The sequence below is a fragment of the Podarcis muralis genome, chromosome 11 (genome assembly GCF_964188315.1).
Source record: "Podarcis muralis chromosome 11, rPodMur119.hap1.1, whole genome shotgun sequence".
NCBI lineage: Eukaryota > Metazoa > Chordata > Lepidosauria > Squamata > Lacertidae > Podarcis > Podarcis muralis.
In genome coordinates this window covers 43,996,866-44,021,660 of record NC_135665.1, presented here as the reverse complement: position 1 = coordinate 44,021,660, position 24,795 = coordinate 43,996,866, and the positions used below count along the sequence as shown (strand labels likewise).

The 24,795-nt window shown below is 42.9% G+C and overlaps 1 protein-coding gene across 1 annotated transcript; it reads left to right on the top strand.

Annotated features, from left to right (window-relative positions):
* Window positions 1-151: 151 nt before the first annotated feature.
* On the top strand, window positions 152-15,499 carry LOC114606758 (interleukin-31 receptor subunit alpha-like). The gene is made up of 4 exons (XM_028749296.2): window positions 152-3,934; window positions 7,949-8,160; window positions 10,269-10,423; window positions 12,802-15,499. The coding sequence occupies exons 1-4, from the start codon at window positions 3,729-3,731 to the stop codon at window positions 12,970-12,972; spliced, it is 744 nt and encodes a 247-aa protein (XP_028605129.2). The 5' UTR covers window positions 152-3,728; the 3' UTR covers window positions 12,973-15,499.
* The last annotated feature ends 9,296 nt before the right edge of the window (window positions 15,500-24,795 follow it).

The window sequence follows — 24,795 nt, the reverse complement described above, 5'->3', positions numbered from 1 at the left end:
ATGGCAGCTTCTTACTCAACTTACGCCATCAAGAGTCCTTTGGCTTCGAGCGCCACATTTGCTTTTTCATTCTCCCACTCCCCGTCATTGTACACTTCTTCCCACCCCCGCCTCCTGCACTTCCCCAGATTTCTTTCTTTCTTTTGCTGTTTTCACAGTGCCCAAACTCAGCGAGTTTTTTTGTTTGCTTTGTGCTGTTGATATTAACAGTTCCAGTGGACGACTTGAAAGATCCATTGGGTAGAGAACATAGCTGTCAACTTTTCTTTTTTCTTGCGAGGAATCCTATTCAGAATAAGGGAATTTCCTTTAAAAAAACAGGGAAACGTTGACAGCTATGGTAGAGAAGATGCTTCGTTTCGTCCTTCACAACTTCAGATTCCTGACCCCCAGACCCTCAAAACAGGACATAAATTATCTTTAAGAACTTTTAGACAGGTGTGGCTTTAAAGGGTTTTGGTCTGACCCATGTGCACATGTTGTTTATCTTTCAATAACTCTCAACTTGATGTGCAATACCTTTAAAGTACATTTGAAGAACATACTTCCCACCTAAGAATTTTGGGCACTGAAGTTTATCCCAGTTCCCGGCAACCCTTAACAAAGCAAAGTTGCTTTGAGGGGGGGATGTGTAGGCAGCCTGTTCCGCACTGGAATTTGTCTTCTACCAGGAGTAGGCAGATAGTAGGTCAAGTTCTACTGGTAAGTCTGTTGAAGCTTTGCAGTAGGTGAAGTGTTCCTGACTCCTGATTTTTTAACAACAGCAACAAAAGGATGCATTTCACCACCTCGTGATTGTCATGATCAAAGCTTGGAGTAACCAAAAGTAAGCTTTATTCAGTTTTTAGTCCTGGATTGGGATTTCTTCAATTATAAGGGGTTGGGTTTTTTTGCATTAGATAGTATAAAAGAAAAGAAAAAAGTAAATCCTGCAAGTTACAAGAAAGGAGATTCTGACAAAACTTGAGGAAAACCTTTCTGACAGTAAGAGCTGTTCAACGGTGGAGAAGTCTCCCTCAGAAGGTTGTGGACTCTCCTTCCTTGGAGGTTCTTAAGCAGAGCTTGGATGGCCATTTTAGCTGAGATTCCTGTATTGCAGGGGATTGGACTAGATGAACCGTGGGATCCCTTCCAACTCTACAATTCTATGATTCTATTATTCCTACAAATAATGAACATCATAGAATGGAAGCAATTGACTCATGAATTAACAATGAGCTGGAAAAATATATATTATTATTTAGTAAATTTATATACCGCCCTATACTCGGAGGTAGCAACCTGATTTTTCCATTCCCCATAATGGATTTAACAAATCTGGAGTAGAGTCCTTAAGGATGGCATGTTGTATGCCTCCTCCTAGCAACTCCTGCATCCATGCTGGTGCCAAATGTAGGGCAGTGTTGGCAGCGGAGACTTTTTTCCTTGCCCCAGTGCTTCCCGAGGGAGCAAAAAGAAAGCTTATTTTAAACTGTAATGTTATGTTCAGACAGGAACTTTGTGGGAATCTTTTGCCCAACGTGGGGCTCAAACCCATCACTCTGAGATTCAGAGTCTCAACTTCTACCAACTGAGCTATATCCTGGAAAGAGAGTTGGAAAGAAGTGTGCATCATTTGTCAAGAACTACGTTTCATAGTAGATCCTACTAACGCCGTCTAACATAGGCAGGAGGGGCCAATGGGATGTGGCAGCTAAATAGCAACAGGTGAGGGAACAACCATTATAACCACTAAGATCCCAGGGACTAGACTAGACTAGACTAGACTAGACTATACTATACTATACATGCATTACTGTTGAAAAACTGGCTATGAGCACTGAGATTGTGGGGAGTGGCACTGGTGGCAATACTGCTTTGTGGTTTGCAGGTTTTTTCTAAATCATTTGACCCCAGTAAAGAGGAAGCCCGCTTCACAAGTTCTGTGTTACAGCAATAGGATTCTCTCAAAAAACAAAAGAGCAAAAAAAATCAGCTCTGAAATCTATTTTCAGGAGTCAACTCTGAAATGTGTGAAGTAATAGTAGAATGATGGTTTCTGGTTCCTTTGGAAATTTAGCTGAGGGAAGATATGTCAAACAATTTTATTTTCATTATAAACTATACTGTTTGCTCACCAGATAGAAATATATGCTATATAATACAGGAGCATTTCTGACCTGGTTGGAGAAGAAAAATATTAATTTCACTACAGCATATCCATGCACATCCCACCCACCACTTATGCAAGGGTTACATTCCGGGGCCCCACATGCATAAGTGAAATCACATAAAGTGGGGGGCACTTCTTTAAAAAGCCCCTAAATGTCTATTTCCCCCTGTTCTCCAGGCTCTCTCTCCCACCGTCTCTCCAATCCAGACCAAAATATCTAGAGTCTCCGGCTGGAGGCTGCTGGCTAGTAGCCTAAACAAAGCCCTCAGTGCACCTTGGGTCTTTTCAAGGCTTCCTCCCACCCATACTGGTGCTTCTTTGGGCTCTGGGGAGACTCTCCAGCTCTCTTCTGCCATTTCCTGGTATGAGTTTATCTATCCTTCCTTCCTTCCTTCCTTTCCCGGTACGGTGCAGACTTGTGGTCATGCACAAGTGAAACATGTGTAAGGGGGGGGGGGGGTGATGCCTGTACTATATAATTCAGGAGTGCTCCAGACCTGAACGGAGAAAACAATCTTAATTTTGTTACAGTGTTTTCTGCCCCCACACAATGATTCTAAATAAAATCTTCCAAGCCTCACTTTGGATCTTAATCATGCCTTGTGGATTCTGTTCCCTAGGTAAGTTGAACCTTTTCTGCACTTATTATTAGACTGCAATCCTAAGCCTACAGAATTTTTTTTTATTGAAATCAATAGTATCAACTTCCTCCTGCTGACTTGAATGAAGGTGGGCGATCTATATACACTATAAACAGTTTAAAACATCTAATTTAACTGGACTAAACCCCAAATAAGAGAACTTCCTCCTAGGGCCAAATAGGTGGTTTAGGCAAGCTGTTGATAGCACAGTTGGGAGTGAGCATTCCTTGTGTGCTGCTGTCCAAAACCATATCTGCTTTTCAAAAAGAAAAACACACACTGATGTGATTCCCATTGACTTGTTTAGTGCTGAGTCTAGTTTGGCCCGAGTGGCACAAAGAAAGCTGTCAAATGTATGAAGTCTAAACTGGCTCCACAGTCATTGTATAATGGCAAAAAGTCCAAGATGCCATATTATGAAAAACTATGTGGGGAATTAAAACATGTTATCCAGTTGATGCTGACACAAAACCCCACACATACCCCCCAAAAAAATAAAATATAAATTTCACCATCACCCCTGCCCCCCACTTCTTGCCCAACCTTATACTGTACTCAACACTAATGTCTCATAAGAAATGTAACTGATCTGTAGAAAAGACTTTACAACCTGAAAAAGAGACAATGCACGTACTTTTGTAAACCAAGAAAATCTTTAATAAGAATTACTTTTTAAAGAAAAAAACGTGTATGTCAAGTCTGAGGGGCGGTAGACAACACATGAATCTGTTAAAGGGACGAGGTAGAACCCTTCTTTCTTCATTTTCCCATCACTACTGTGTTGTTTTGTGTTTTGCTGTTAGTATATCTGATCTAAATGATTTTTCTTTAAAAATAGATGAAGATGATACTTGAAATTTTTTGACAATATTTACACAGAATGGGATCCTAGTGGGTGTAATATTTTAAAAGATATAAATTGTAAGATTTTACTGATGCCAAGTAGTTTAAAGTCTTTTTACCAAACAAAACTGGTCATTCAAATGCCTGAGAAATCTGTTGTTTTTCCTTTCTTGCTTGCAGCTCCTCCACAGCCTCCTGAAATTATTGCCTGCTTATTTTATTACAAAAGTGGTTCAACTCTTACTTGCGTCTGGACATATGAAAGGGACCCTGAAATAGTCTATACTCTCACTAAACAGTAAGTGCTAAGAGTTTGGCTACTAATATTATATAAAGGGGTGTGGGTACCAGTCACGAAGTGGTTGCTATGGGTATGTTGTGGCACAGTACAAAATGGCTTCCATGGGGGATGTGGCAGAACACAAAATGCATTTTATCCAAAAATGAATTCCAGGGTTGTACACCAATATAATTAAATTTTCAGAAATACTGTGAGATTAAGAGGAATAAAGCCATACAACCTGCTAAAAAATACCTCTACAACAGCTATCTATATCTATCTATCTATATATATATAGATATATATATTTGCTTTCGTAGATTTTCACGGGTACAGGAATGCAGGTTTTGGTGTCCTCGGGTATCTTCCCGTGTAAAAGTTGGGGTGTCTAGGCGACGTTTCGACGAGGTCTCACTCGTCATCTTCAGGCTGGTGCTTTCAGCTTCTTGTTACTGGAACAGAGCAGGATCTCAGTGTTTGAGTTCCTATAAATACTGTTGAGGAGGTTCTGGGCAGAGAGGAAGTTCCCAGGCTAGTGTGCTTTTTCTTCTTTTGTTCCTTAATTGCTTGAGGGATATCTTGAGTGATTTCTTGAGTGATATCCTGAGTACCACTTAGGTGGGTCATTAGGTGTGGATTAGTTGCTAAAGCCAGATATGTTGACGACACCTTTGTAATTTGGCCACACGGGAAGGAAAAACTGGACAGCTTCCTCACACATCTCAACAGCCTACACCCCAAAATACAATTCACTATGGAAATAGAAGCCAACAACCAACTTCCCTTTCTTGACGTCCTAATCTACAAAAAACCTGATGGCTCCCTAGGACACACTATCTACCGGAAAAAAACACACACCAACCGCTACTTACATGCACAATCACACCACCACCCTGCACAAATAAACTCCGTAGCCAAGACTCTCATCTCCAGAACCAAACGCCTGGCTGACAAAGACCACTTGACAACTGAGTTACAGAATCTCTCAAATGTGTTAATTGCCAATGGATACCAGCAAAACAGGGTTACGAAGCTAATCCAAAAAGAAACACCCCCCAAAAACCAAGACACAGAAGAAAACAATGGCATGGCCCTCCTTCCTTATATCAAGGGCACTACAGATAAAATTAGCAAAATCCTCCATAAACACAATATCAAAACAGCCTTTTGCGCCAACCAAAAAATAGCCAATATCCTCAGAAACCCCAAGGATAAAATCCAGTTGGAAAACCAAGGGGTCTATGAAATACCCTGCAAAGTCTGCCCAGCCACGTACATTGGACAAACAAACAGACGAATAAATGCACGTATCGCAGAACACAAGAATGCCGTCAAAAAAGAAGAAAAAACTTCCTCTCTCTTCCAACACATGAAAGAAACAGGACACGAAATTAATTTTGCAGATTCCAAATTGCTCTCTAACATGGAACATCACCACAAGAGAATAATCATGGAAGCCATCGAGATAGAGAAACACCCTCACAACATGAACAAGCGTGACGACACATCCCGCTTGCCAGACATCTGGAAATTAGCCCTCCCCACAAAAACTGACACCAGATCCAGAGGCACACAGAACGCCATCACCAATCAACCACACCAGACCCAAACCCAGACCCTCTCCACAGATAAATTACAGACACCATCCAGTAGCCAAACCATGGTGGCACCTCCGGATGCTGCACCCCCCTGCAATCCCTACACAGATCTGGCTGGCACAGGCCACAAAACCACAGCTCGCCCCTATACACGAAGCCAAGCCAGAGCACAACTAAATGTAGTACACCCATCTTCTCAGAAAAACTCTTCACAAAGTTCAAGAGGTCAAGACACAAAGGCTTTAGCAACTAATCCACACCTAATGACCCACCTAAGTGGTACTCAGGATATCACTCAAGAAATCACTCAAGATATCCCTCAAGCAATTAAGGAACAAAAGAAGAAAAGGCACACTAGCCTGGGAACTTCCTCTCTGCCCAGAACCTCCTCAACAGTATTTATAGGAACTCAAACACTGAGATCCTGCTCTGTTCCAGTAACAAGAAGCCGAAAGCACCAGCCTGAAGATGACGAGTGAGACCTCGTCGAAACGTCGCCTAGACACCCCAACTTTTACACGGGAAGATACCCGAGGACACCAAAACCAGATATATATATCTATATATAGCTGGAAGTTTAGGCGGGGACTGCCCTAAACCCTATAAATGGTAGGATTTTGATTATTTGAGATATGAATGAAAATACAAGCTGCAGAACTGCGTTAGACAAAGAATTCCTATGCTGGTTTATGCAATCAGCCTGGCCAAGCTAGTGAAGAGCAAAACTGTTAACACGGCAGAATGTTGACTGCCCATCTAAGAGGAATCCTTGGGCCTGGGCAGACAAAGACTGCCAGTGTAACTGTGTGTGAGAGAGGTGACAGGAAAAGAGCAAGGTGTGCTGGGAAGAAGAAGGGTGAGGGGGGGGGGAAGACTGAGATTCATCTTGGGCAGGTTGGCTGAAAGCAGGCTGGGAGAGATGCCTTGGGCTCAAGTGCTGCACTGCTGAGGGAAACAAACCCTTCTTGAGATGACCATGCTGTAAGATCTGGACTCCTTCCTTCCAAACTCTGGTGTTAATATGTGAATAAATCATATTTATTAAAGCTATGACAGTCTCTGCTACACATTCAGTTCTCCAAAGGAGCACATACCATGGTTGAGGACCAAGACCCTTGGAATCCCATGCACAAGCTTGGCAGGGCTTGGGGGTGGCCTGTACCATAAAGTTTTACTTTCTGCCCCTCTTTGCACTCATATGTGTCATATATCTATCCATTTATGTCTATTCATTTCAATGGGTCTGTAGTTATAACAAAGGTTGGATACAGCCCACAAAAAGTCTTCATCCATGTGCATTCACTGTATTCTTTTCAATATCTCACTGCGATAACATTTTTTCAGAGTGGGAAAGAAATAATATTTGTTCCATGTGTATCTCAAAGTCAGCTTTTGTTCTGAGGTTTGTTTGTTTTTAATAATGCTTCCAAAAACGGCCATATGTGCTTGACAAATGACAATGGTGGTACAGCCTTAACTCATATCTATAGGGAAAGGAATTGTGCTTCTCTCTTTGCCACCTGTACTGCTTATAAAAACCCTTGACTATATCCAGCCTAGAACTTTATTACTATCCATAGTGTTTCCACACTGACAATGCAAATAAATATTTTTGTTTTTAATTGGGGATATGTGGTCAGGAAGATGTAGTAAGAGGCAATACTCAGCTCCAGCTGCTAAGCACAAGGTACTTGCATGTCCTTAGCAGGGTGAGTGGTAGGGACGTTGGGTTTTCTGGCTGGTATACAGCTGGGCACTTTTATGGTGGTGACCCAGGCCTAACGAGACTTCAGACGATACATGGGACACCTGTGATGTAGATCTCCCATAGGGTTGTTTTCTTTTTCTTTTTTAGCACGCCCTCTCTCAGGTTAGCAGCCTTAGATGGCTACTGGGAGAGCAAGTTTATCATTTTCTCCTTTGCCCTTTCTTTGATCTAAATTAACTCCCACCCATGTCTGATTTTTCACCTGTAGAACTAATAGCTCTATGGGAGAGGGGTAAGAGAGGAAAAAGTTTAACTTACTGTCCCAGAACACTTTTTTTTAATCTTCAAAGTAGCTGCGTGTGGTTACCAATGCATACAAAGATATTTTTTAAAAATAAAATAAAATAAATACGCATGTAAGATCTTAATCAAGAATCTCGTATTGCATCTAGGTTGGCTGCAGGATATTTTCATCCTATTAATTTCTATGGGAGGGAAAACCCATGCTTTAAATTTCTTCTGTTGAAATCTGTGGCACTTGAATGTTCTCAACTTTCGGTTGTCATTATTAAAAACATAATTCACCTTTTACTGTTCTTTTCTAAATTGTGCTCAACATATTTCAGTCCTGGATTTGATTCTAAAGTGAGCTTCTTAACCACTTATTCCCAAAAAAAATTTACTAATTTTGTTCTTCTTCCCACCGCCTGCATTTTTCACAAACAGGATGTTAGCACCGAATGAGGAAGAAAACTGCTCAATGAAAGGGGCTTCGACATTAGTAGGCGATGAGATACAAAGCTGCTCAACCAAAAGTGCTTTGTGTACATTATTCAATCAACCAATTTCTGCTCGGGAATATCGTGTCTGGGTGACGGCAAGAAATGGCTTGGGGAAAGCAACCTCAGAGCCTGTTTGCATATTTTCTCAAACAATTTGTAAGTTCATAAGCAATTTAAAATATGAGAAACATAGACTGTGTTTGAGCAACCAGTTCTTATGCAATACATCTTTTGCTACTGCAGAGATAAAAGAATTCCAGTGGCATGCAGTGAACATTTTCGTAGGATAACATTTAGCGCCAGAGGTGCCAGCTTCCAAGTGTGATTGGGACAGGACAACGCCATGCACATGAACATTGTGCCTCCCTTTCTAAGCTGGGAAGAAGCTTCCCGGGCTTTGGGAAGGAGTTGCCAGGCCTCTGACAGGATACTGGAGCCCTGCTGCCTCCTTACCAAAGCTGAGTGGGCTTAGGGAAGATGGTAGAAGGGCTCTTGGACCCCCTTGGAGCATTGCACCTCCCTCCCTAAGCAGAGCAGAAGCTTCCTAGGCTTTGAGAAGGAGGCAGCAGGCGTTAATACTTTAATACTCTTAAGTTACCAGGAACATTTAGGGTACCAGCCCAGTCTCTCTGGTACACTGACAGCACCCTGCTGAAGAATTCTATTTTGCATAAATCTACCGTACATTCCTATGCGGATTTTGAAAAGCTTCATCTCTTGGAAACCTTTCCATGCTTTCATTTATACGCATTACCACTTTGGACAAATTCAGCTTTTTGTTTCTAAGTGGTCCATAGTTTCCTGCAATATGGCTCATAAGCAGTGCCATAATGTAATGCATAGCTACATTTCCACATTATCTCGCTTCTTCCCTTAGCAGTACAAATCAATTGCCTTTTTCAGGAGACAAGCATACTTGTCACTTTCATGTCTACCTGGCATGATTATTTCTCCCCCCCCCCTTAATTTAACAACTGTTTTGTAATCCAGCTCTGATGTATGCATAAGGCCTTTCCAACAGCTCTTAAAACTGCTAGAGGGTAGGATACAAGGAGGGAGGCTGAAGGTAGAAGGGCACAGAAAACTAATGAGGGTTTCCGCTATGCAATCAAGGTGTCAAGCCAATTCCAACCCCCCCCCACCTTGAATGAGTGGGAAATTTCAACATTCATAGAATCTTAGAGTTGGAAGGGACCCAAGGGTTATCTAGTCCAACCCCCCAGCAACGCAGGACACTCTGCTAAAGCATCCATGACAGATGGCTGAGATCTCTGTGATTGGACAGCCTCAGAACTCATGGTGACTGCAATACCTGTATGGCTGTTAGGATTAGGGGTTCAATATGTACTCTGGCTTTAGTTAGTGACGTTTTGTGATGGCACATCTTACACTAGAGCATCAGCTTGTTGAAGGTCAAATTGTTTTGTCTTGGAAAGTCATTAGATTGCTGACAGAGTACATATTTGGTATGCAGGTCCCAGGCTTGATCCTTCAGATCTCCTGTAGAAGGATCAGGTAGCAAATGATGTAGAAGACCTTTGCCTCAGACCCTAGAGAGGCAATATTTGTATTAGATGTACAAGCAGTGCCCCGTTTGTGTATGCTCTATCTTTGTGTGACTGCACACACACACACACACACATGGTGCCCAGAACCCAGAAGTGGGGAGCACTCTGGAGAGTCCTCCTGGCTCGCAAGTAGACCCTCCCCAGAGCCAGAAGAGAGTCTCCTTGCAAGCCACCAGGACTCTCCATTTATGTGCATTTTGCTGACGGATGCAGAGGCCCAGAACGTAAACCCCACATAAATGAGGTGTGGCCTACATTAGCCACAGTTCAGTGTTTACAACATTTAAAACTGCTTAAAACCACAACAAATAGAGAACACCGTAATCTTAACAGCAAAGGTAAAAACACTTCCAATCCCCCTGCTTCATCTTATTCACTTCAATATATTACAATATATTACAGCTAATCAGCTATAAGACTGCCTGTTGAACCTCTCCGCAAGCAAAAAACGTTTAATGAAAACACTAGTGTTGCATCACATTGATCTGGTTCATCAGTCCCCCTCCATCGAAAATAAGTAAATTAATTATCATTTTATAGCTGTGCTTAGAAATGAAATATAAATTCTGCAATGGGGTTCAAGTGTGCAGCCTACCCCACTCTCCATTCCAGCAGAATCTCTCTTGCTACTGCCAGTAGGGTTGGTTGTGAAATCGTTAGCACTGAAAGCATGGGAGCTTTCTTTCTCAATTCCAGTGAAGCCTGATCCTCCTCAGATAACTAAAATAGAAACAGTTCCAGGGATGCCGCCAAAGCTAAGAGTTCATTGGAAAAAAGCTCGAATGCCTCCAAGTGCTGAGAACAATACGAGGTGCCAAATTCGTTATAAATCCATAAAGGAAAATGGCATGGTAAGTTGAATTGTAAGTGAGTAGCAATTTTTCCAGCTCATATAACTACAGGCAGTGGGCAAGACCTCTAATGAATCTTTTTATGTATTCTATCATAAAATTGCCTCATTCTGCACACACAGTTAGAACACTTCCCACACTCATCTCAAAAACAGCATGGAAGGCCACCACACAGGGGTTATTGTTGTTGTCCATGTTGGCCTCATCTTCTCAGTCTGATCCTCGTAGTATCAGCTAGTAGTTTACCGAGGTAGTGGAATGTAGATGCTCATCCTTATCTGGGTGACATTCTGACTGTATTCTTAACCTGTCAATTGTGCCCCTATTTTGTCTGGTGTCTCACAGCTTCAAAGTCAGTCAAGGGCATGACTGCCACATCCCCAGGTCCTTTGTGACATTTTGTTATTCTGATTCCTGGTGAATAAGTCCTTCTTGGAGTTCCAGATGAAAGGCAGATAAGTCAGTTTTTGTGAGAAGAGTAAGAATAGCTAAGAACATGAGAGGGGCTCTGCTGGATGAGGCCAAAGGGGCCCATCCAGTCCAGTATCCTCCTTCTCAGAGTAGTCCATCAACCAGAAGCCTATGGGAAGTCCCAAAACAGAACTTGAATGCCACACTACCCTCCCAACTTGTGAATCACTGCAACAGATATTCTGAGACATACTGCCTGTAGCAGCGAGTTCCATAGTTCCTACCCTTCCCTTCCCTTCCCTTCCCTTCCCTTCCCTCCCCTCCCCTCTCCCTATCCCTCTCCCTTTCCCTTTCCTTTTCTCTGTCTTGAATCTTCCAACTTTTGGCTGGAACATTCACTTTCATCACATCTCTTCTTTTTTTAAAAAAATAATTTTTATTAACTGGCCAATCACATCAAACTAAATCACATAAATTCCAAATTACAAAGCCAAATTTTTAAATTTTGTTGGGGGAACCCATACTTCAAGATCCAAAGGGGGATTCAAATCATCTTCTTACTATTACTGCGTTAATGTCCAAATCAGTCCCAATCAGTCCAGACAAAATTCATAATTCTATCCAGTCTTATCTTGGTGTTTCCACATCATATCTTGTTCATATAATTTCTCTTTTTCTTTTACGATCTCTTCTGTTAGTCTCCTTAAGCCGATAAGCAAATATAATAATCCTGTGTGAATTTCCTGTTCTTCCAATCTAAGTCCAGATGGTTTCCATATAGGTATCTCCTTCGTAGATAACATCACTCTTTCCATCATAAATTAGGCATTTGTCCCTCTTAAGTCCCACTAAGGAGTTAATCCACAATATGTAAACAGCTCTATTTCTCTCTTTCTCCTCCCAGACTCAAGAGTTCCAGCAATGCCTCCCAAAACGGCGATGGCATTTTTCACTGCGTCATTCCAAAACTCTTAACTTTCCAGCTTCGTCTTGAAACATTGCTTTGGTTCGAAAGTTTATCTCCACACAGCCTTAAATCCACAGCTTAAGTCCTTATAGCGACATTTCTGACTCATTAGGGGAGGGGATTCTTGTTTAATCACATAAAAAAAGGAAAGGAAGGTTTCCCCCCCCCTCAGTCATTTGCCGTACCGTATCTTGACGTATCTTCTCATATTTTATTCTTGTCTTGTTATCAGAGATCTCTTCTGTCAGCAGTCTTTACTCCCCCTTTTTCCTTGAAGTACTGTATGTGCAATTTATCTCATCCAAATTGTTTCTTTTGAAGATTCTTGCAACTAGTGGCGCGGATCAGAGACGGCATCGAGGAGTGCCGGAATCCCACAAGAGGGCTTTGTGCCTAGTGCCCCCACCCCCACAAATTCGGGGGTGGTATAGGGCACAGCAGGCAAGGGCCGTCCCCCCCACAATCCGGGGGGGGGGGGTTAAGGAGGCTAATTACCCCCATCATAGCCTCCAAATTACCTCGTGTGGGTCGGAGAGATGTTATTGTCAGCCATCTTCCGATGCGCCACCTAGTGGCCCCTTCATCACATCTCTTCTTACTTGCCTTTTCTCTAAACTAAGAAGTGCCAAATGCTTTAACTTTTCCTCAAAGGAGAGTTTCTCCATCCACTTAATAAATTGGGTTGCCCTTTTCTGAACCTTTTCCATTTCCACATTCTCCATGTACTTGCCATAAGTGTGTGTGTGTGTGTGTGTGTGTGTGTGTGTGCGCGCGCGCACGCTGTCTTTTGGTAAGCAGTTATTTTATTGAAGGAGCCAAGAATGCATGCCAATTTTGGGCAAGCAGAATTTACCACCTGAGCCACACTTGGGGTGTGGGGTGAGGAATGTAAGAATATGGATGCAAGTGATAGCAAGAGAGACCACAGTATTTATATTTTGCCTCCTATGATATTTGCTGTGTTCTTTGAAGGAAAACTGTTATTCTGTCCAATTTCCAGAAAGATTACTTCATGGAAGAAGACAGCGCAACAATTGAACTCACTAATCTGTGGGATTGTACAACCTATACTGTTGACGTTCGGTGCGCTCATAATGACTCGAAGTTTTGGAGTGAGTGGAGTACCAAAAAAATGGGAACAACGAAAGAACAAGGCGAGCAAAAATGCTGATACAGTTTGATGCTTCTGTTAAGTTTTAAATTGGCAGATCTAAAAAAAACAACAAAAAATAATTCATGTTAATAGTTTGTTTTTCTAAATTATATAACCAAGACTCATTCCATCTCTAGGGGATCCACAATGAATGCTTACAGTGTGTATGTCTTACATTTCACAATCCAGTGCCTACCCTGTTTAAGTGTGATGAGTGAAAACCATATTCATTTAGGATGGGAACAGATCCATATCACTGAATGGAAGACCTAGGTGGCAGTTCTGGAGAAGTGACCCAACTTTTTATCTTCTGTGAAACTTCCGACAGGGAGGTTGTGGCATTCTCTTCTATGAGGTTGGGCAGACACCATCTAGTAATATCTTGTGCATAACTATTAGTCCTTCAACCAAGGTCCAGCTGAACTGAGTGGAATTACTAAATAATAAGTGGGATTTGGGAATGGCACAGATGTTCATTCACATCTCATGTGACTCGTACTGAGAAGAGAAAAATGGTACTGTTTCTCAGGAGAGGCTATCTCACACTGCTATACATTTATCTACTAGCTATATCATTCAGCATTGCAATATAACCGGTGGATATTGTTCTGAACCACAGGCCGAAACGAGGGTTCGTGGGAGTGGTTTTGTGTAGGGATACCAAAGAATGATGTCAAAAACATTGGAATGATCAGTTCTAATGCTTTATTAAAGAAAAGTGTAGACTTACAGTAAAGCAGCCTGGCAGGTTTCCTAGCCTTTGCTTTTGTGGGACGAACACCATACCAAAGAGATGGCTTTTTTACAAACAAGCAAGTGTCTTTATACACAAAGCAGCATATGCCACTTTGTCTAGGACAAATACAGTGGTACCTCAGGTTAAGTACTTAATTCGTTCCAGAGGTCCGTACTTAACCTGAAACTGTTCTTAACCTGAAGCACCACTTTAGCTAATGGGGCCTCCCGCTGCTACCGCGCCGCCGGAGCCCGATTTCTGTTCTCATCCTGAAGCAAAGTTCTTAACCTGAAGCACTATTTCTGGGTTAGCAGAGTCTGTAACCTGAAGCGTATGTAACCTGAGGTACCACTGTACCCAGGTCTTACAGATAGTTGGATGGATATAGTCAGTAGAGGAAGCTTAGGACCATGATAACTGCGACTGCCACAATCCTCTTGGGTGGCAGCCTATTAATCAGCAAACTGATATCAGTTAGGCACAATTCTGGGCACATCTTCGCCTTGCACCAACATTGTACTAGTAGCTGTCCCAGTCGGGCTCAGCACTTCAGCTGCCTGCAGTTAGCTAGAGGGCTCCTGTCACCAAACAGAAGCTCCTTTTGAGCCCAAACCCTTTGTTTTTCCATAGGGTTAGGGTCTCTCTGTTCAACTGACACAGTAGGCAGCTTTCTCCAGCTGAACCAACCTTTCCCCTGCTTGGTAGGGTAATTCCCCCAGGGCCTGAAGGATCATTTTTACTTCTCCTTGGTAGTTGGAGTCCATCACAACCCTGAGAACTTGCAACTCGTTCCAGGGTCCACCCAGATCTTGGGGCTATTTTCCATAAGTGTCAGTAGGAGTAGGAGCTGTGCCTATCACTCCTTCACTCAAGGCACATCAATCCATCCATATAGAACCTTTTGAGGCTTGTGTAGGCAACTATGCAGCAGGGTGCACTTTTCACACTCAAAGAACTGGAGAAGGACCCATTACCCTGCCTTTTGCTCTCCCACAGGGAATACCTTTCCAATCTGCCTGTTGTTTGGCAACTGGAATGCATCTTACATGAGAGGTGTCCTGTGGGATTTGGGTGACTCACAATTTGGATTTACTATTCCAGTAATCCATTAATGCATTTTGTGGCTTCAATGCATGATACACAACACCTGTCTGCTATCTTGCAGGTATTGGTTCCTTCAAAGAGCTGTATACTTTTTACCTGACCATGTCATGCCTAGAAACCTCAACTTCTATTGCCTGTCATTGAACTTTGGCAGGATTTACTGCCCAGCCATTTGGCACTGCAGATGGTTTAGCAAATCTTGAACACACTACTCCAAAGAAGATAAAGCACCAGAAATTAATATGATATTCATTCGATTGAATACAATAAGAAAAGAAAAGAAAAAAATAACATTGAGTTTAGTACATCCCTTGTGTCCCCTGCCAATAAAAATAAAATTGGTCTTGTGACTCAAGGGCAATATTTAATATTTTAAAAGACATTAGCTAATTCATCTACACTTTGGGAAATGTCACCTTGCCCCTCTGGCAACTGATACTGCTGGTTGCTACAACACAAGTGTGAGCAATTACACTTCCCGCAAAACAGCTTTACTGCTCATGCCTTAATGCTCGATACAGCTTCTTAGTGAAAAAGCTGGGACATCATCCCCCTCTTCAGCGGAGAGGGGAGCAGAAGGCACAGGGTCTTTGTAACATACTGCTTCTCTCTGAGCAAGTTTTTCCACAATTTTAACCAGAGCACATTAGGCTCCTTAGCCATAGCCTCTCCCTTAGTGCTAGCACTAAGCAAGTCACACACCACATTCACGAAACCTCCTGGAGGGGATTCCCGCTACTCCCCCCCCCCATCTGACTCAAACTTTGCTGTCCTCAGTCTCCATCTCAGCTATCTTCCCCCAAACATCAGGCAAGCTGCTATCAACCACTTGAGCAATGAATGATTCCCTTGCATTCCTCGAGCTCCATGAAGCCTCTGCCATAAAGCTGGGTGTGCTGCTACACTACTTATATTCACAGAATCACAGAATCTTAGAGACGGAAGGGACCCAGTATATCTGAAGGAGAGTCTCCACCCACATTGTTCTACCTGGACACTGAGGTCCAGCGCCAAGGGCCTTCTGGCGGTTCCCTCACTGCGAGAAGTCAAGTTACAGGGAACCAGGCAGAGGGCCTTCTTGGTAGTAGCACGCCCCCCCCCCCCCGATGTCAAAGAGAACAACTACCAGATTTTTAGAAAACATCTGAAGGCAGACCTGTTTAGGGAAGCTTTTAATGTTTGATGCATTACGGTATTTTAATATTTTGGTGGAAGCCGCCCAGAGTGGCTGGGGAAGCCCAGCCAGATGGGTGGGGGTATAAATTTCTTCTTCTTCTTCTTCTTCTTCTTCTTCTTCTTCTTCTTCTTCTTCTTCTTCTTCTTCTTCTTCTTCTTATTCTTCTGTAATTCAACTCCCTGAAATGCAGGAATCTCAACTAAAGCATCCATGACAGATGCAAACCTCTGTTTACAAACCTCCAAGGAAGGAGAGTCCACCACCTCCCGAGGGAGTTTGTTCCACTGCCAAACAGCTCTTACTGTTATAAAGTTTTTATGAATGTTTAGTTGGAATCTCCTTTCTTGTAACTTGAAGACATTGGTTCGAGTCCTACCCTCCAGAGCAGGATAAAACAAGCATTCTCCCTCTTCCATGTGATGGCCCTTAAGATATTTGAAGATGGCTATCATATCTCCTCTCACTCTCCTCTTTTCCAGGCTAAACATACGCAGCTCCTTTAAGTGCTCCTCATAAGGCTTAGTTTCCAGACCTTTGATCATCTTAGTTGTCCTCCTCTGCACACGTTCCAGCTTGTCAACATCCTTCTTAAATTGTGGTGCCCAGAACTGGATTCCAGGTGTGGTTTGATCAAGGCAGAATAGAATGGGACTATTACTTCCCTTAGGGACGAGGGTGGCGCTGTGGGTTAAACCACAGAGCCTAGGACTTGCTGATCAGAAGGTCGGCGGTTCAAATCCCCGCAACGGGGTGAGCTCCCGTTGCTTGGTCCCTGCTCCTGCCAACCTAGCAGTTCGAAAGCATGTCAAAGTGCAAGTAGATAAATAGGTACAGCTCCGGCGGGAAGGTAAGCAGCGTTTCCGTGTGCTGCTCTGGTTCGCCAGAAGCGGCTTAGTCATGCTGGCCACATGACCCAGAAGCTGTACGCCGGCTCCTTTGGCCATTAAAGCGAGATGAGCGCCGCAACCCCAGAGTCGGCCACGACTGGACCTAATGGTCAGGAGTCCCTTTACCTTTATTACTTCCCTTGATCTGGACACTATACTTCTGGGCACTGTACACTATGTCCACAGCATTTTCCTTATCCTTCAAGTTTGTAATTCCATAAAACAAAGAAATCAGATTGGTCTGGCACGACTTATTTTTTGAGAAACCCATGCTAGGTCTTAGTAATCACATTATCCTTTTCTAAATGCTCACAGACCAACTGTTGAATTATCTGTTCTAGAGCCTTCCCTGGTATCAATGTCAAGCTCACCAGTCGGCCCCACCCACGTACCTGGGTCTTCCTGTTTCCTACTTTTGAAGGTGGGGAACAACATTTGCATGCCTCCAGTCTGTAGGGACCTCACTTGTTCTCCAAGATTTTTTCAAAGATCATAGACTAAGGTTCTGAAATTACATCTGTTAGCTCATTTAGAACCCTTGGATGCAGCTCATCAGGCCCTGGAGATCTGAATTCATTTAAAGTAGCTAGGTGTTCCCTTACTACCTCTTTCCCTATATTGGGGCTGCAGCTCCCTCCTTATATCATTTATTCTGTTATCACCAGCTTGGGCTTTCCTTTTGGGTGAAGACAAAGATTTTCTCCACCTCCTTGGGAGAAAGACTCAAGCCATCAGCACCCTCATCCCTCAAGCGCATTCAAGCCAACAGAGATTCAAGAGGCTGCTGGTGAAACTTTTTAATTGGCTCCATCAGTTTACTAGGTGTGAACTTACCCAATACAGTCTTATTTCAGCTTTGAACCCCTGCTTTCAGTGGCCAAAGAGAGGTACATCTCATCTGTCAAACCACCATTAAGTAAGGCTATTGAAACATTTGCAGCCTTAAGACTATATTTTCAATTTTGTCGTTTAGCTGTTTCATTTTGTGTTATCATTGTGGTTTTTTGTTTTGCTGAGCTTGGTGGTGAAAAAGAGAGAGAACTGGGTGTGATCAGCATTCTAATGGCACCACACTTTAAATTCCCAAATGATATTCTCCACTGGTTTCATGGAAATGTTAAGAAGCATGGTGGACAAGAAACCCTGATTCACAGCTTGCATGCTTTATTCATCCTAAATGGAAAAACAACTTATCTCCTACTGAAGTTTCTCTCTGTTGACTGTGGTGTTCTGTTGTAGAATGATAAAGAAACAGTAACAGGAAGGAAGTATTGCGATTTTGTCCTGCTCTGTAGCAGGGAGGCAGACCCTAAATTGGAATATATCTTGCACAGGCTCAAACTATGACTTTTATAGTGTAGTTTGTTTTCTTAAAAAATCAAATAGCTTGTGTGGGAGGTCCTAAGCAGATTGAGACCATGGCACGAGAGACTTTAACCTGCATTTCTTAGCAAATTATTTATTAATCTCATTTTTTCATATATCCGTGTTGCATTATGCCCATGCATAAGCAGTGAGTGGAATGACTTCAAATATTTGCTCTTATTTAGAACATAATTTTAAAGCTTGGGCAAAGGGATATTATATTTTGTTCCCTGCATTGTAATTAGGATAATGGAACAGACCAAAAACAATGTAAATGGATATAAGTGCTCATTTTTAAATGGAAGTCTATTTAATAGAAATGCATATCTGGCTCACCACACCATTTATCCAAGACTCCATGTATACTTTCCTGAAGTCCTTTCAGCTACCCTTTCATTGCCCTAATGTATGCTTCCAAATGCTGCACGGAAAATTGAAGTGTGATCCTGTTGAATAAAGCCCTTTACCATTTAATGTTCTCATTTTGCTAGCAATGATAATTCCAACTGTTTGGCATATATCCCAAACAGAACTGGTATACCCGCCAGCTTGTAGCAGTTGAATAAAAGTAAAATACCACTTAAATAACAGTTTTCCTTAAGAATAACGCTCACAGTATTTTGTGGTACGTTTAACCATCTCCGGATGGCTGTTGCTGTTTCTTGGCCCGAAACATTTTCCCACTTTAAAATTATTTGGCTTTTCTGTCTCTGTACATGTTGGATGGTTGGAGCTCTGAAGCAAAGGCTGGGTTAAGGGGAGCAGGTGGTGTTCAAGTGCCTTCAGAGAGCAGCACCAAACACTCCCACCCCCTCCCCTGGCTTTTCCTATAGTTGTTTTTAAGTGAACTCTAGAATTCTGCTTGGTTGCATACAGTCATGTCTAGGACTTTTCCCTGAAATTATGCAGTTTACTTGGTATCTTGGGGAAACACATTTTTATCATCCAAGATTCATACAGGAAACTCTGCAAGCTAAGATATGAGTGTTCATCTAAAAAAAAGAAGAAGAAGATACATATAGAAGACATTGAGTTCATTCTGTTTTTCCCTGCCCCCAAGGAAAGACAGCAGTAAACAGAGAAATTGATTAAAACATGGGTAGGCAAACTAAGGCCCAATCGCCTTCTAAATCCGGCCTGCAGACGGTCCGGGAATCAGCATGATTTTTCATGAGTAGAATGTGTCCTTTTATTTAAAATGCATCTCTGGGTTATTTGTGGGGTCTGCCTGGTGTTTTTACATGAGTAGAATGTGTGCTTTTATTTAAAATGCATCTCTGGGTTATTTGTGGGGCATAGGGATTCGTTCATCCCCCCCAAAAAAAAATATATAGTCCGGTCTGAGAGACAGTGGACTGGCCCCCTGCTGAAAAAGTTTGCTGACCCCTGGATTAAAATAGTAAGTTTTTGAATTTTGCTTTGTGGCAAATGATTTGCTTTCTTGAATTGCAACAAAGAACCCATACAATTAGCAACTGTCAACTGTGAAGATGTCTTGAGCAAATCTCAGATGAATGATTTGCCTTCATGTGTGGGCCTTTAAATTGCATAGCATCCTACTTCATATCAATTTCAGTCATTTTATGCACCCCAATACTATTGTGAGGGCTATTATGAAAGTTGTAAGAAATACAAAATGTTAATTAGCTCTTCAGAACCCACTCCTCCCCTTTAAGAAAGTAAATGTTCCATACAGACATGCACTTACTTCCTTGGAGGTGTTTCACGCAAATCCTGGGCACATGTGACTGCTTTACATTGTTAGTATGTTAGGTAAAGGGACACCTGACCATTAGGTCCAGTCGTGGCCGGCTCTGGGGTTGCGGCGCTCATCTCGCTTTATTGGCCGAGGGAGCCAGTGTTTGTCCACAGACAGCTTCCGGGTCATGTGGCCAGCATGACTAAGCCGCTTCTGGCGAACCAGAGCAGTGCACGGAAACACCGTTTACCTTCCCGCTAGAGCGGTACCTATTCATCTACTTGCACTGACATGCTTTCAAACTGCTAGGTTGGCAGGAGCAGGGACTGAGCAACAGGCGCTCACCCCATTGCGGGGATTCGAACCGCCGACCTTCTGATTGGCAAGTTCTGGGCTTTGTCACCCACGTCCCTCGTTAGTATGTTTAGTAGGCTTCCAAATTTGTTGGGTGTTGGTCATATGTAGTGTTTAGGTTATTTGTAGTGTTGTGTAGCTTTAACTTGCTTGAAGCAATTGAATGGGTAAATTGTTGGCACACACCATGATTTAAAGCAGCAGCCACAGTGTTAATTTAGGGTAGTGATGGATTCTACATGACAGGACGACAGCCTATATTGGCTCACTATTATTAAAGCTCCATATCTTAGCTCTGCTCCTACTAATCCTTTTTAAGCCAGCAATGTTAGGAGCTGAACTTGGGACTTTCCACATGCAATACATGTACTCTTCCATGGAGATGTGGCCCGTCTCCAGCAAGCCCGTCTCCAACAAGCACCACTCACTGGAAATGTTGTGAAAATGAATGAAAAAAGGATTGCAAACCGCTTTCCAAAAAATAAAACATTGATAAGCATTGATTTCCAAAAAAAAATAAAACATTGATAATCCTCTTTCTGCCTGTTTTGCCATACAAATGTGAAGATGGTTGCAATATTTTCCATCTTAAAAGACTGAAAGCCTGTTAAGCGCAGACTTACAACATAGCCTTAGATATGTTTATGTTAGGAGTATGTCCCATAGAGTTCGTTGGAATTTCCCCCACAGTAAGTGGAGATAGGATTGGAGCATTAGGGACAAATAATATGTGACTGTTGGGTTTCCTGATTGGGACTTCCCATGTCTTTTTGTTTTGTTGGATTGGGATGTATTGTAGACGATGTGGCAGATGTTTTCTTAAGCCTTCACACACAATTTTCCAGGTGAATTCCCTAGCAGCGCTTTGTTCCAGAAACGGGAAGTTAAGAGGGAGGGAGGTTGAGCAGGGAAACTGAAGAGGTGAAAGTTTATGTCCTCAACCGAATTGCTCTCCTGACTTTTTTTGTAAAATAAAAAGACTTCAGGGGTGTTGATGCAGATAAGGGTCATCTGGGCAGTGCCCTCAAGGCAGGCTTGTCCCTTGACAAGTGCTTAAATCTTGGAAGGAAGACACAGCCGGAACATGAGCACTAATGAAGTCATGCCAACCTTTTTCCAAGTACTGTAGCCTGAGTCTGAGAGTTGTTTTGGTCACTTAGTACTTGAGGGGGAAGTCAAGACTACACATATTTAGAGACAGTCTTTTTTATGATTGTGATCCCAGGGTATTACTCACATTTTTGCACTCTAGTGCCTAAAATGATTTACACAGTAAAACTAAAAAAAAAAAAGGTATCAAAAGCAGATAAAACCATAAATACTCATACAACAATATTACTGCATTTAAAAGGAACAAGTCTGAACCCCACCTCTGTTAAATGATGAGTGCAACTAAGGATACAGTCATGTCTAACTACCTTCCCAATTAAAAAAAACACATAAACCTGCATAAATAAAAATGTTTCTGCTTGGTTCCTGCCAAGAGACAGTAGTGTGCTTCCACAGATGGGAAGCCACCACTGAAAAGGCCTGTTCTTGTGTGACTATCCTCTACACCTCCCTTGGAGAGGGAGTAAAGTCTTAACTTAAGGCATGTAAATCTAGTTGAAAGTCTGAGTCTGGTCTGGTCAATGTGTGGACTGGAAACGATATGCCATCTTGGGTTCCTTGATGGAAGGAAAAAACCTCACATGTGCCATGCACAGTAGATAATGGAAAGAAGGTCCTAGCTGAGCAGTGCCCTGCCTCTGAAGAGCACCTCTCTTTCTTTTTAAAGAAATGAACTGCTTTCCGCCCTTAAAAAAAGGAAGATATGGTTATTCACATTTTTTAACATTGCAGGTTGGTGCAAAAGACCGTTTTGCTACCCTCATGTCAAAGCCAATAGTAGCTAGCCAAGTTATTTTGGCACCAGGAGAACATCCCACAAACGTTTTTCCCCTTGTAGTAAAAATACAATAATAACTAAAAAGTTGCTGTCATTTCATGACAGGCAAAATTGGGCTTCCTGCGGCTGCCTTGCTTGACCTAACAGTAAAGACTCAGGACTCTTACACAATAAGTAGCATAGTGACTTGTTCTGGACTGATCTCTCTCTCTCTCTCTGAAAGAGAGAAAAGCAGCAAATTACGCTTCTGTTGCACATTTCACCTCTTAAGATTACCGGTATATTCCTTAATCGTTTGTTGGGGGAAAGGTTTCCACAGCATATTTAAAACATACATATAATACATTCACATTCACGGAAAAATAAAAACACCCGTGCAATTAATATTTTTATTATTTAAAAAAACCAAAAAAAACAGCCCTCACAAAACAACCCCCGTGACAGCCTTGGCCACACACTGACTCCAAGGCAACGTCCACCAAGGTAAAATTGCTTAGGCGACGTTGCCTCAAATAAGCCTTCCACCCTATTTCGTCAGATCTTACTCCTGTTTATTTCATTTTTATTTATAACTAAAATGATGTCACAGGACTGGGCATGTGGTATCCCTCCCTCTCTCCTCTCCCTCCCTTAAGTGGCTTCACTGTTAGTCGCAATACACTCTTAGCCTTGGCCTCGGGCCCAGCCCTGCCCGTAACCGCCGGGTTCAAACTGGGAACCCCTTCACGGGTTCTCCCAAATAGTTTAGCGGGACAGGAACATGATGGGCGGCGCCAGGAAACACGCGGGTGGGTCCGGAGGGCCGGGGAAGGCGAGGCCTCGTCGGCCGGGAGAGAGGCTGCTCTAGCTTGAGGAGGTACGGAGGAACCCCAGGAACCGGCGAGGCAGTTGTGGGCTGAACCCCGAGGTTTTCTCTCACTCCACGCTGCTTTCTTCCCGCCTCGCTAAGCTCCTTTCGCTGGTTCGCTTGGCACTTCCCGCCCTCCCCGCTTTGCTTCCTGGCAGTTTCAACAGAAAAGCCGCTCCTCTCGCTTCCCTTTCTTTCCCCGGTTTCCTCTCCTTCGTCTTTCTTGCGCAAAGGCAGTTTCTTACTCAGCTATTCCCTCGACAGTCATTTGGCTTCGAGCACCGCATTTTACTTTTCATTCTCCCGTCCCCCGTCATCTGTATACGCTTCTCACCCACCCCGCCCGCCTTCCTCGCTTCCCAGGATTATTATTATTTTTTAAAGCTGTTTTTCACACAGTGTCCAAACTCAGTGGGTTTTTTTCCCCTTTTGTTTTTTGTATTGTTGTTTTTAATAGCTAGAATCGAGGAGTTTATTCGAGTGCTTGAAAGATCCGCCGGGTAGAGAACAACGTCGAGTTTCGCAACTTCGTATTCCTGGTAACTAACTCCAACGCGGCTTGAATGCTGCTGTCGGCTGCAGTTTGCAAGCGCTGGGTTCCTGGACCCTCAAACCGAAGACGTAAATTCTCTTTAAGGACTTTTGGACAGGTGAGACTTTAAAGGGCTTTATTCAGGGCCACCTGTGCATGTTGTTCATCCTTAAATGTCTCTCAGCTCCATGTGCAATGCTTTTAAAGTACATTTGAAGCGCATACTCCTCCACTTAGAATTTAGGGCACTGTAGTTTACCCCCGTTCCCTGCAACCCTTAATAAAACAAAAGTTGCCATATATGAGAGAGAGAGAAAGAGAGAGAAATGTGATTTGAATGTGCTTCTAAGGTATAGTGTGTGGACAGTCTGTTCTGCACTGAAATTTGACTTCTAGCAGGAGTAAGCAGATAGTACCGTAAGTCAAGTTCTACTGGTAGTTCTTTAGAAGTTTGCAGTAGCTGAAGCATTTCTGACTCCTGATTTTTTTTAACCAAGACAGCAGCTAAAGGACACCTTCCACCACTACAATCCGTAGTAATGTAGGCAAGTCCGAAAGGGCGAAAAAAAGAGGGAGAGAGAGACACTTTGGGGGAGAAGGAGAAAGAAAGTGAAAGGGGTGAAGTGGGGTGGGCAAGAGAGAGAGTTGCTTCTCATCAATATCAGTTCTTCAGTACAGGCACTGGTGGGGAAACTGAGGCTGGGGAGGGGCTGGTTGGCTAAGCAGCGGGGAAGGGGAGGTGCGATTCTTGGAAGAAACAGGGTGAAGGCAAAGTTTCCCACTTGCTTATGTCTCCCTGTGGAATCTGGAGCCCCCATTCCTTAGTTTCATGGTCCCTCTGCCCCTCCCGAGCCCTGGACAAAACATGTATCTCGCCAACGCATGGATGCATCACAAGGGCATGTTTCTATCACCCAGGATTGTGCAACCAGAGACGGCCCTGATGTTCGGTGCCGTGTTTTGTTACCAGATTTGGGGTATCCTTTATTATTAAAAGAGATCACTGCATAATTATCAGGAAGCCTAAGCTTTGGCAGAGTCAGTGGCACACACACATTGCCGTTTTGCCTTGCCTGCCGTTTTTGCCTTGCCTTTTCTACCCGCACTCCCCTGTTACTTTGGCTGTACTCCATATGCTCAGCTTTGCTCAGCTCTGTCAGTAGATATTTTTTTCTATTAGACACAAGGATTTCACATTTTGAGAAAAGTGAGGAGAAGGAACAGGGAGAATACAGGAGAAGCAGCAGGAGAG

Excerpts from the sequence above, each read along its gene's own strand:
- LOC114606758 (XM_028749296.2), top strand. The coding sequence starts at position 3,729 with ATGCCAAGTAGTTTAAAGTCTTTTTACCAAACAAAACTGGTCATTCAA. Across the intron at positions 8,161-10,268 it reads CATATTTTCTCAAACAATTT|TGAAGCCTGATCCTCCTCAG; the intron begins GTAAGTTCATAA and ends TCTCAATTCCAG. Across the intron at positions 10,424-12,801 it reads CCATAAAGGAAAATGGCATG|AAAGATTACTTCATGGAAGA; the intron begins GTAAGTTGAATT and ends TCCAATTTCCAG.